The sequence below is a fragment of the Trichoplusia ni genome, chromosome 2 (genome assembly GCF_003590095.1).
Source record: "Trichoplusia ni isolate ovarian cell line Hi5 chromosome 2, tn1, whole genome shotgun sequence".
In the NCBI taxonomy this organism is placed as follows: Eukaryota; Metazoa; Arthropoda; class Insecta; order Lepidoptera; family Noctuidae; genus Trichoplusia; species Trichoplusia ni.
This window is the reverse complement of record NC_039479.1, coordinates 367787-380377: the sequence shown is the minus strand read 5'-3', so window position 1 is coordinate 380377 and position 12591 is coordinate 367787. Positions and strand designations below refer to the sequence as shown.

General features: G+C 42.5%; 3 protein-coding genes across 3 annotated transcripts in view; 2 read left to right on the top strand and 1 right to left on the bottom strand.

Annotated features, from left to right (window-relative positions):
• Positions 1-12591, bottom strand: part of LOC113501223 (epidermal growth factor receptor substrate 15-like 1) — a 29763-nt gene that overhangs the window by 7124 nt on the left and 10048 nt on the right. Inside the window, exons 5-16 of the mRNA XM_026882299.1 lie at positions 11654-11830; positions 11355-11465; positions 11022-11270; positions 10661-10908; positions 10450-10588; positions 5325-5492; positions 4999-5088; positions 4725-4922; positions 4141-4323; positions 3660-3776; positions 3359-3457; positions 2862-2957 (exon numbers count right to left, since the gene is read on the bottom strand). Coding sequence (XP_026738100.1) covers positions 2862-2957; positions 3359-3457; positions 3660-3776; positions 4141-4323; positions 4725-4922; positions 4999-5088; positions 5325-5492; positions 10450-10588; positions 10661-10908; positions 11022-11270; positions 11355-11465; positions 11654-11830 — 1875 coding nt within the window. The remainder of the gene's footprint in view (positions 1-2861; positions 2958-3358; positions 3458-3659; positions 3777-4140; positions 4324-4724; positions 4923-4998; positions 5089-5324; positions 5493-10449; positions 10589-10660; positions 10909-11021; positions 11271-11354; positions 11466-11653; positions 11831-12591) is intronic.
• Positions 5523-6410, top strand: LOC113502130. Its single transcript, XM_026883514.1, has 2 exons — positions 5523-5983; positions 6165-6410. The coding sequence occupies exons 1-2, from the start codon at positions 5797-5799 to the stop codon at positions 6398-6400; spliced, it is 423 nt and encodes a 140-aa protein (XP_026739315.1). The 5' UTR covers positions 5523-5796; the 3' UTR covers positions 6401-6410.
• On the top strand, positions 6659-9665 carry LOC113502119 (Ig-like V-type domain-containing protein FAM187A). Its single transcript, XM_026883501.1, has 5 exons — positions 6659-6878; positions 7113-7277; positions 7449-7527; positions 8678-8784; positions 9066-9665. Exons 1-5 carry the CDS (start codon positions 6741-6743, stop codon positions 9258-9260), a joined length of 684 nt encoding a protein of 227 aa, XP_026739302.1. The 5' UTR covers positions 6659-6740; the 3' UTR covers positions 9261-9665.

The window sequence follows — 12591 nt, the reverse complement described above, 5'->3', positions numbered from 1 at the left end:
GGATGCGAGTGGGCTAGCGTGTGTGTGGGAGAGAGACAGATTGTACGCACGTGTCAGCCTCGCCGCCGCCGCGTCCGCTTAGCGCTGCAAGTGGGGACAAGCACACGAGCAGTGGTTAGCATGTTAGTGGACAAGTGTTACATGACTCATGAACTTGTAGAGCACAGCGCGAGACATCAATCATACAGTAAAAGGAAGGCAGTTACATTGAACTTATAATAACAAAAGTCGCGCGGTGTGCTCATAATATTATCATTATAGGTATATACAGGTAGAGTTATATTGGTCATATAATAGAAATGATAACAAATAAATATAAATGAAACAATAAGAACCAGGAGTGGGGGTGACGATGTACTAGCGGCGCTACACCAAGCGACTAGCATGCAACACTAATTCAATATTTGATCCACACGATCATCATTTATAATTTTGAAATAAAGGTTTAAAATTACGTTTTTTATTTAATAAATTATTTAGATTATGCGTTGAATAAATTATACGGTGTAGATATAGGCTTTACATAGAGATGAGAAACTTATCAATAATGTTTTTAAAAAAATAATGTTAAAATGAAGCTTCTGACGACGAAAATGTAATCATCATAAACAACAATTTTGAAATATAATGTTATATTTAAAACTGCATGATACAGAACACCGACATTAAATAGATATAGATAAATAGCACAGCATTTACTAAACGTCCTACATACAGCATTACTAGCACCCAGCTCTTAGTGACAAAGGCAAATATATAGCTCTAGCATTCGGGCGCACTGACAAAGCAATTATATTGAATTATTGCCTGTTTCACAGTTTTATTAGGGTACTAAATATTTTGCTCTGATCAGGATTACAAATCGTGTATACCGAATACCAGCAGAAGAAGAAGACTTTACGAAATTAAACTACAATGACCTTCTTTAATTTTAATACGCTGAAAACGGTGCCAAGCGTATATTCGTAGACTTCAAACTTGATTGAGTATTAAATAAGTTGATATTACATTTGACGATTTACTTTGAATATATCTAGACCACATTATCCCAGCTGGGAACTCTAAAGAGTTATTGTAACTACACAGCACAAATATTAATTGTACATCTTACTAAGCAAATAGAGCCTAAAATAATATAAATAAACAAAACACACATAGAAAGCGGGAAAAATAAATAAAACGTGCAATACATGAGCCATGGTGTTGGTGTGTATGAGTCGGTTGATTTCTACTTACTGAACATGCGTTCCATTTCAATATATCTTTTGGGTAAATGTTCTCACATAACTTGCAGTGAGTGGATATTTGACTGGCCTGTTGGTCTAGTGGTTAGTGACCCTGACTGCTATACCGGAGGTCGTGGGTTCGATTCCCGCCCAGGACAAATGATGTGTGATGAGCATGATCATTTGTTCTGGTGTCTGGGTGTAATTTATCTATAATATGTATGTATTTAGAAATATATAAGTAAGTTTATCAGTTGTCTGGTTACCATAACACAAGCTCTGCTTAGCTTGGGATCAGATAACCGTGTGTGAGTTGTCCCAGGATTTATTATTTATTATTTATTTATTATATAGAGATTTTTGTATGAAAATCTTTGAACATGCGTGAGTTAAATTACTGTAATCCAAATTTTGCAAAATTCTTGCTAGATTTTTAAGTTATACTTTTTGCATAGAGAAAAAGAATTTAAGATAATCTTTATCACACAACCATTTCTTTTCTAAACATGATTTAAATACTTTCATTAAATATTGTTAAATTATAATCGTTCAAAACAACGCATCAACGATGGTCAACCGACAGAGTTAATGAAATAAATGTATATGATGTATTGTGAAGGTAATAAGCGTGCGAAGCGTGCGGCAGCGAACCAAACGAACGTGACAGGCTACAGGCGGAGTGGCCACAGAGAAAGTAAACAATACCGATACTGTATCATGGCAACACTACTGTACACTAGACTCGTCCAAGAGACTAGATTTTGGCCCATATTGTTATTGTTAAATTAGGAGGCCCACCATTAATCCTTAAAGAAAGATAGTTGCAATCGTGCAAGCGAAACGGCGTTATGCCACAACAATCTTATTTTAAGAATTAATAGTTGGTCTTCGGAATATTAAGGAAACGTGGCAGATAAAAACAAATAATTCAAATTGTATTCTTAAAAGTTTAGATATATGTAAAAAAAACATTGGCTTTGCTCATTAATTGTGTTGCCATAATATATACCGGATAACAGCACAGCTTTCAATTACTTGCAACATAATTTCAAACAGCAGCGCAACTGAGATTGACATTTTACGTAAAAAAAAAAAATAGGAAGCAATGGAAACACGATAAAATGCCATCCTCTAGTGTAACTAGTGCGGTAATACTGTTTTACGTACATGTTACTTTCTCTGCTGCATGATCAAAATAAAAAAAAAGTATTTAGCTTATCGACGATACTACCCGTCGTCCTCATGCGGCTAATTACGGGGGTCGGGGTTAAATAAACCTCAAATAATTATAAAAATAACAAAATCTGAAAATAAAACGTTAGCTTAAAATATGTTGAGTTTACTGGGGGGAATGTAAAATTTGACTAATATGTATAATATTTATTTATATTAGGGTAGTTTTTATGCGGTATTGTATTGCTTTTTGATTTGAATGTAAAAGTTATTTAGCCAAATTTCATGTTCAGTAAAACTGGATTAAGTCATTCATTCACAAAGATTAAAACTACGAGAAGAAATAATGTCTTATTTTCATAAACAAGTTCTTAACACAGTTTTACTTTCTAAGGTATCAAACATGTTAAAAAACGTAGTTCACAAAGAAAAGTAAGTGTGAGCAGCAGCGTGTCAGGTTACCTTGAGCGGCGTGGGGCGCGGCGGCGCGGGGCGCGGCGGCGGCGTCTTGTGCTGCTTGGGCGGCAGCGCCGGCGCGTGCAGCACCGCGAACGGGTCCTGCGGGACCACACGCGTCACTCACTCGCTCCGACACAACTATTTACTATCAGTCAATTCAGGACAACGAGTCATTCCTGCAGTCACGCGAGTTCGAACTGCGCTCAATCAACAGCTAACGCCGCTGATAACACTGGATCATGTCTCGATTTTGTTCAAATCGGAATCAAAGTCAGCAACAAAACCAAATCTTTGGGAGTATGTCTACGAAAATGTACGACAATAGAAATTGCAAAAAAAATCTAACCGTCGTATTGTGGATTACTTAGTCAAAAGTTATTTTAAACACATCTTTGAACGTTAAAACATTCTTCTACTACAGTCAAAATAAATTTCAAAGAAGAGGTTTCATGACAATATGATAAGAATCTAACTTATAAATAATAATCAACAATCCTTACATCTTCAATAGGCTTATTGTCTTGTGCGGCGAAAGCATCGCCGGCGAATGGGTCCGCGTTCGACGCGAACGGATCCGACGTACCGAAACCGTCCTGCATCTATAACAAATAATCAACACAATTTGAAATCAATTCATAATACAGCAAAAATAATATGACGTAATAAACGTGATGACTTTAATTGGCTGTAGGATTACACAATAGACAATGCCAAACAAACTACATGCTATACTCTTTGTCTTTACGGATCATATTCAGATAACAATCTAAACTTAATTAATAAATGAGGTATATTATATACCGTCTTCACCTGTCCAGACTGCGGTGCGAAGGGGTCAGCATTACGCTCCGCGAAGGGGTCCGCGTCGAAGCCGGTGCTCGAGGCGAAGCCGTTGCTTTTCGCGAAAGGCTCGTCTTCCTGTAATACATGGAATATATGTTTCATTTTTAGTTTTCTTGTATACGGATTTTACTTTAGGTATGTATTAAATTATGATCATTGTTGACGAGGAGCAGATAATGTTAATAAGAAAGGCTGGAAAGGAGATTTTCACGTGCAAATGTTATTTCGTATTTCGATTTCTTAGGTAACTAATTGATTGCAGGGATAAACGAAACCATTACAATAATAGCAACAAAAAACAAAACAGCCTGGTGGTCAATGGGAATGAACATCACTCTAAATATCTGTAATCACTAAATCGCAGCCGAATCCAGCATATTATGTAAGGCATTGTCCGGCAGAACATTTTGGGCGGTATCGGTATGTGTGTGTGACGTACGAGCGCGTCGTTGGGCGTGGCGCCGCGCACCAGGCGCTCCAGATGCGCGGCCGAGAAGCCCGGCGCCAGCTGCAGCGCGGCCGCCGCGCCCGCCCCCGCGCCCGCGCCCGCGCCCGCCAGCGCCTCCGCCGCCTCCGAGATCAGGCGGTGCTGCTCCTCCAGGTACGCGATCTTTATGTTCGCCTGCAACACACGCAAATAATGGTAAGGATTTCAAAGGCTGACCACGTTTTAAAATTTTACCGTATTGCTATTTGGTACTGTTTTACTATTTAACGCTATTTTTACAAACATCCCTGCTAACATTAAATGTGAATGTAAGTTTGTTTATTACATTACATTTTAGTCGACACGAAGCTCTGCAAAAAAGATTTTAGACAGATTGCAAGTAACAAAGGGTTTAATATAATCAATTAAAACAAAAACTACGTTTCCTGTGCAATGAGAAATACCTGTTCTTTGTACTCAAGCTTCTTAACACTCAAATGATTCTATACATGACAGCAAAACATTTTTCTCTTAAATCATTATTGTGAGATAAAAGTTACAACAGCTAAACGACATGTAAGAATCCCATGTGGTACCTGGCTGACGGCGAGCACGGTGCGGCTGAGCTGCGCGGTGATGGCCTCGGCCTCGGCGTCGGCCTCGGCCACGTCGGCCTGCAGCGCGCGCTCCTTCTCCCGCAGCGTGTGCGCGGCCGCCCGGCGCGCCGCCACCTCGGCCTCCGTCTCGGCCGCCGCCGCCTCCTGCGCCGACACCTGCGACCGGAGCTTCTCCACCTGGCACACGCATCAACAGTTACAGCAACAAATCAAACTGGCATTCTAGAAAAATTAAAGACAATTTAGTCATTACCTGTGTCTTGAGATCATTCAATCTTTTTTGTGCTTCTCCTTTTTGGTTTTCTAACTGTTTTAATGTTGCTGTGAGGGTATCTAGTTCGCTCTGAAAAAAAGCAAGCCAAATATACGATTAACTGTTAAATCCCAGATAAATAATTATATAAAATATCCCGGATTTCTCGTTTTTTCAAAACTCAGTCAGCATACCACCCTTCCCAGCTTATAAGACGACTGTTTCTTGAGTAGAAACACAACACTGCCACAGTGACAACAGTCCCAATTTGTACAGTAACCTAATTTAGTTTGTTGACTTGGTTTCCATATTCCTGGGTGGTGTACCTGCAAGCTATCCGCCTCCCCGGTCTTGACGGTGAGGTCCCGCTGCTTGGCCGCCAGCTCGGCCTCCAGCGCCAGTCGCTCGCGCGCCAACGCGTCCACCTCGCGCGCTATCGCCTCCATCTCCGGCGTCGGCTGCGGGCCCAGCGACATCAGCGGCTCCGTCTTTTGCTAACAAACAAAATATACAATTAGATCCTCCACGTTCAATTGTTCCCAGTAATTATCCTAACTTCTGAATGCTTAGGGTGTTACCACACCATTCGACGTAACACCGATGTAACGCGTTTGAAACCGCCCGTACCGAATCGTTCCCGCAACAACCAATCAGGAAACGAACTTACATTATTGTTTTGTAAAACTTTCGTTTGTGATTCCACATTCGATTTTGAATCCAAAACAAAATCACCGTCAAGTACTTAGAAGTCAAAACTTACGTCAGCTGACATTATTTCCAACCAAATTATTTATCAAAATGGCTGACCGCAAAATATTCTTAATTTTAATTGTAATATTTGTTATAAACAACGTAAAATGTAGTTTCAGACACTCTATACACAAGAGAGTGGAGGAAATTAATAATATAAGCAGAGTTATGTACGGAGACGTAACGGGAGATGACTTTCAGAAGAATAACGTCGAAGATGTTCTGATGTATCCAAGTAAATTACTTTTCCTATTATTGTACAATCCCTTTTTACTTTATGAGTATAAAATTATATCGTTTTTGTAGGCTCTTTGTGGGACGAAATCCTAATCCTATCCCCATGAATAAACCTGTCCCGTGTCCGTTGTTTTATACCCCTAACAAGTAGACAGTTTGCACCTAGTGTTTCCCCTCAGAAGGCGACCGGCGCAAGTTGTCGGGCATGTCGTCGCTGTGGCGGCAGTACTACTCGTGCTCGGCGCGGCTGCTGTCGCAGCTGAGCGGGTCGCGCACGCTGCCGTCCTACATCGTGGCGGTGTTCCAGGGCGCGGTGGCCCGCCTGCCCTGCGGGACGTGCCTCGCGCCAGGGGAGAAGAAGAAGCCCCGGAGGTGGATGGTGGCTAAGGTAATACTATCTTCTTTTGTAGGATAGCGGAAATCCTTACCGAAGTACGACGGACCGTTCCTGACTAAAGCCAACGGGGTAGACTTCAATTCCATATTTTGGGTTAGTACTGGGACAACCACAATAATAGTTTTGCCTAACCTTTACTCGAGCTATATTGGATAATTTGCCTAGGATAGAAACTAGAATTAACCATATTTTTGTCCGGTACGGAACTAGTATATCCCATCATTTTTTCTAAATGCAATTTGAAGACTCACTGAATTATAGAAACATTTTTGGGACTAATCAAAATTAGACTGTAACACGTTAAACTGTCCAGTCTCCGAAGTCGCTGGTGTTCAGTGACGTGGTGGAACACGAGCGCATGGTGGAGAAGGACGGCAACATGACGATCTACAACGTGATGCCGGAGGACGGCGGCGTGTTCCAGTGCGAGCTGGGCGGCAGCAACAGCAGCCTCATCATACTGGAGGTGGTCGACATCGAGGAGCCCTACAGAGTGGTCAGTCACATTACACCTTACTGCTTAACAATTTGCCATTCATGGCTTAGTATTCTCTTGTATCTTGGTAGATCTTAATAACGCCTTCATATGTTTTTTTTTTTGGAACTGGATTTAGTTTTGTTTATACAAGCCTGGTCTTTCTGTCTTAAGCTTTAGGCACAACGTCGACACCAAATCTTTTCAGTCAAACACCTACTGGGATCGAAGACCTTAACGTTGCTAATTGTCTAGGTGAAAGGTCCAGAGTCCCGAGGCCCGCACGCTTCTCCCCCCGAGGTGTACAAAGGCGTCGAATCGTTCAGCATGTGGTCCCCGTGGACAGAGTGCAGCGTGTGCGGTGAGATCGGCAGGAAGCGACGCTACGGCATGTGCTATGTCAAGCTGGACCCCAAGATGGTTAGTGAAGGTTCACTATTAATTTGGCTAATGCAAAACTAACCGATCTGGCTAGATTTTGGACTAGTCAGAGCTAACATGCTAAACGAAACGAAAAGAAGACTAATTGAATACTTTAGCACATCCGCGTACAAAATACGAAAGTTAATTTTAATTTAAAACCTGCTGCAGATGGAGAATCACACAAGAAAGACAGTCGAAATCGAAGACTTTGTTAAATTAGACGACAATGACATCGGTTTGTTTAAGAGTAAGTCATTAATAACTATATCAGCAATGCTGTTAGTAAATGATACACCTGATATTGCATGACTTAAAGAACGTAGGAATACACAAACGTAGACACCTAGACACTAAAAGACCTACAATAGAGTATAACAACACTCAATTTATATAAGAAAATTACCTTAAATATCCAACAAGTATACAATATCACAGTAAGTAACAGACGTAGCACACACTCCAACGTTACACTCCGGTTGTTATCCACCGCGTTATACAAATAATTCAAACGACCTCAAAACAAAATAGTGAAGAAATAAGTTGTAGTTCCTTTGACAAATAACACTGATAAAAATGTTATCTACGAACATACAAAGGAGAAAGAATACTATTTAACTTATATACGTTGCAAACTAACTAGGAATTTGTACTTAATAATATTTCTGTTCAAGTATTAATACGATTTCTTGCACAATTAGATACGTTTATTAAATTTACATCAGTCGAATTAAAACTAAAATAATATTATTGAAAATAATTGGTTTAATATTTTCAATTCCAAAATGCGAATAAGTAATATGTAATAAATAATACCCTCTTACTTATGATTATATGATAAAGCATCGTGCGTATTTAGTTTACCAAAACACAAAGTACGTCATATTCTTGTCGCACTGGAGTAAACAGTGAAAACTGCCGAATCAGACATATCAGCTATTGTAAATATTTTGCAAAATTGCCCACATATTTTCTTCTTTTAGCCACTTAACGTAAACTTGGAGAAAATTAACCATAAATATTATGAACAGCAAAAGAAGGCTTACTCCACCGTCTGATCTATACAAACGATTTTATAATGAAAAGCGATCACTTCAGTCTGTAAACAGTTTTGTAGGGTTTCGTACCTAAAAGGTAAAAGCAAACCCCATTACTGAATCACTGCTCTCTGTCCGTCTGTCACCAGGTGTTGGAACCATGATAGGTAGACAGCTAGACTTTTTACCGATAATGTACGTATTTGTGCTGGAGATATGACAACAAATACGAAAAATAAAGATCGCCGTTGTTACGAAATTATTTTCCAATAAATTCCCCATTCTCGTTATGTCCGGAACCTTCAGACTCGTGACTCACAGACTAGTAGTACAAGTAAGAACACATGTCTGTTCTGTGTGTAGTCTTTCCTGACGGCATACCATGCCGGTCGCAGTACCTGCCGCCGCCAATTAAACTAATGAACATCGGCCAGCAGAGACCCAGCGAGATCATGATCGCCATGTGCAAGGTACGTAGAGACGTCACGTTTAGAAAGGGAGCGAGACATAATAACAAATATATCTAAAGATAGCGAGACTTAGAGAGGAAAGTAAATTTTATGACTTTTATCTGAGATCAAAGTGAAGTCCTGATAAAAACACTACTATTACATATTTTTGTTACATTTGAATGAAACAATTTTTTGCCCATTTTCGGTAACTGATAAGGAGTACTATATATCACATACATTAGCACAAAAAACATCCATATACCGAGGGCTATATTACGCTAAATTTAAGTTGTTTTTAGGTAAGTTGCCAGGACATTTCCTTGGCAAGAGTACCAAGCCGGGACAACAAGACAATGCGAACTGATGCAGTCCTACTATACTCGCTCAACGAAGTGCTGCCGAAACAACCGCCTCTTGCCGCCCGGGACACTATTTACGCTGATTTCGGACGCCCGATCACTATAAGATGCCCCGGGTATGGCTGTTTTACTTAAAGTTATGGGAAGAAAAATGGTACGAAGTCAATTTGACTATAGGATATTTTTCCGACCTGGGTGTGATTATTTCCAGTTCAAAATTAACGATAATGGTGTGGGGTTTTTTGCCCTATCAATATGGGTTATAACTGAAAGTTAGTATGAAAAGAACTAACAAAAACAGACAAAAATGCAAAGACGGCAAATTTGTAGGCACAAAGTTATCCTGTGTCAGAAAGTTTATTTATCATTACGCGGAACTATTTTGTCCAATTTTCAAGATGAATTATCCTTGACCCCATATAATCAAATAAGGTTTGCCATCCCATCCCAAACAATCCATATGCACATTGGACTCGGATAAGTGCAAGGTCAATGAACTATTCGATTATCCGGATTCCGGTTAGGTGTGAAACTATTTGATGGTATTGCCTGTCCCCCGCCGCCAGCACGGTCCTGCGCGACGTGCCGGCGTGCTGGCGCGCGGGCTCGCGGCGGCTGCGCGCGCGCCGCGTGCTGCGCGACACTCGCGGCCGGCTTCACCTCAACTCGCGCGACCATCTTGTCTTTGCTAGCGTACTCTATTCCGACGCTAACCTGTACAGGTACTTACTATCCCCTTGTTTGCTTAAATTTAATATTACTAGTACACTTTTAATATGTAACTTAGGCTTAGAAAGGGTTGATATTTCTTTCGTAATCGCGACCATATTTAGTAATCATTATAAAAGATAATGACCATAATGCCAAACTCGATATTTTCGTTTGGTACTCGAGAAATAAAATCATTTTATGAATAGTTCGTGTGTGAAAATCGGTCGTGTGTAGTTGCTGGCAGGGCGCCAACCTAGCCGGCACGGTGCGGCTGGTGGTGTGGGAGGGCCCGGCGGCCCGCTGGAGCCACCACGCGTCGCTGGGCGCGCTCGTGCTGGCGGCCGCGCTCGCGCTGCACGTCGCGCAGGCGGCGCGCGCGCACGTGCAGCGGAGGCACAACCTCATGCTGTACGCTCACATGTGATACTAGTCGGTACAATAAAGCCTATTGTATCCTATACGCATAAGTTTTTGTCCCACTCCTTTTTGCCTATGTTGGTTTGTTGTGATCGCATTTTTGGCAATGTTTACTATCAATACGAAGAAGCTGTCAAAAAAGCGCTAGTTAAAGAATCGTGACGAGTTAGTGTAGTAGTAGAAAGAGTATACTCACAGCGGCGGGCGGCGGCACCATGTCGGGCGTGAGGGCGGGCGGCGGCGGCACGCCCCGCAGCGCGCGCTGCACCAGCCACATGGCCAGCGCGAACTGCCCGCACGACAGCTTGCCCACGCCCTCCGTGTCGCACAGCGCCCTGCACACACCGCACACCCGCTTAGCACACCCGCCACACACAGACGGACACACACGCTCTGACGCCCCCTACCATATGTGCGCCAGCGTCTGCTGCGGCAGGCCCGAGTCTAAGAACACATGCTTGATCTCGTGGCCGGACACGAAGCCGTCGCGGTCCGTGTCGGCCGCCGCGAACTGCGTGTCGAACAGCGCCTTCTCTGCGTCCGTCACCACCCACGTCGTGCTGGACGACGAGATACTGTTCATCACCGAGGAGTTGAGGCTGGCAGGGACTGGCGGGATCATGGGAGGCATCGGAGGCGCCGTTTGTGTGGGTGGCTGCAACATAAGCACAAACACATTTCTCATAGAACGTAAAGCACAAATAGCAAGTAATAGTCATAACTGGAATACTTAAAGAGTGGGGGTATTGATGTTTGTGTGTTACTCACACTAGAGAGGTCGAGCAGGCCCTCGAGCAGCGCGGCGTTGGACTGCGGGGGCGGGTGCTGCTGGTGCGGGGGCACGGGGCGCGGGGGGCGCCCGCCGGGGGAGGCGGGGCGCGAGGGCGGCCGGGAGGGGGGGCGTGAGGGCGGCCGCGAGGGGGGGCGCGCCGGCCGCCCGCCCACCATACGTAACTCGGGCGGCAGCGTCGTGGGCACAGCGTGCTTTTCCAACGCCTTGTACACCAGATGCATCGCCTGCAATCACACACCACATACAACATTAACGCTAAAGGACTAGTGAGTGTTTTCTTCACAGATCTATTATAAAATCGTACTGACCACCATGAACTCGTGTCTGTCGAGCATGCCGTCTTTGTCCTGATCGGCGAGGTCCCAGATTTTACCAAGCGTGTCTATAGGCAGCTTTGATTCCATAAGCATGCCTTTCACCTGAAAACATGAAAAAATACCCACTTCCAATGAACATGTGCAAACATTATCAATACCTGCCAAAAGGTCTTCAGAGCATCACCTCTGAAAATTATATGATTGTATTTTGGGAAGAGTTATAGACAGACACCTCAGTAATATTAGTCATAGACAGTGACGAGGTAGATCCTCGTTCCTCAGGATGATACCTTGTTCCCCGCGATGAGTCCATTGTTGGGCTGCAGCGAGTCGAAGAGCTGGCTGTACTTGTCGCGCTCGGCAGGCTTCATGCTCCAGTCGCTGAGGGGCATGACGGGCGCGGGCGACGGCGCCGCGGGCCGCGCCGGCGGAGTCGCGCTCACTGGGGGCACTTTCGGCAGCTCGCCCTACAATTATGAACACGAATCTTGGTAGACAAAAAAGAAATGAAATCATACATGCTGCATTCATTTACGTCTAAACTTCTTTTCTTGCCCTTCTTCCATTCATTTGGGGATGGCACAATAATAATATGCATTCTTCCATTTCTTTCGTCAAATAGCAATAATTAGTTTTTTTTTATATAATTGCATTTCTTTCATTAATCCCAAACTCAAATCTCGTAGCTTTTCATAGAAACCTAAAACACCCTCACTTTTAAAAGCAACAGTGACTGTATACATAATATACAAACCAATTGCCAAAAGGTCCAATAGTAAATAGTCCAAAACTAACAGTTGATCACGGCGTTCCTATTAATTAAGCTCCCCCTCACAAAAACTAATTACATTTATATGTAGAAGTACAATTCCCACGGCACAGGTATATAGGTCATTATTAAGGGCTGACCACATATATTTAGCTCGCCATATATAACCGTTGGCTAAAGGTAACCGGACCAAATGAGTGTGGTTAGTCCCTTATTGAAAAGGGACCTGAATTTTGTGATTCGCTGTCATCACTAAGATGTGTAATTATTTTCACAAAGTAGACCATTTCATTCCTTTACTTTTATACAATGAGCGATGGTCTTGACCTTACTATAGTTTTATTGATAAGTGACTTGAAGAAATGCTGAATTTATCTTATCACTTTATCTGTGCATTAATGCGGAAATAAAATGTCCTAGAAGTTAGAATCTTGTTATATCTTTTAATGTCTTCTTTGC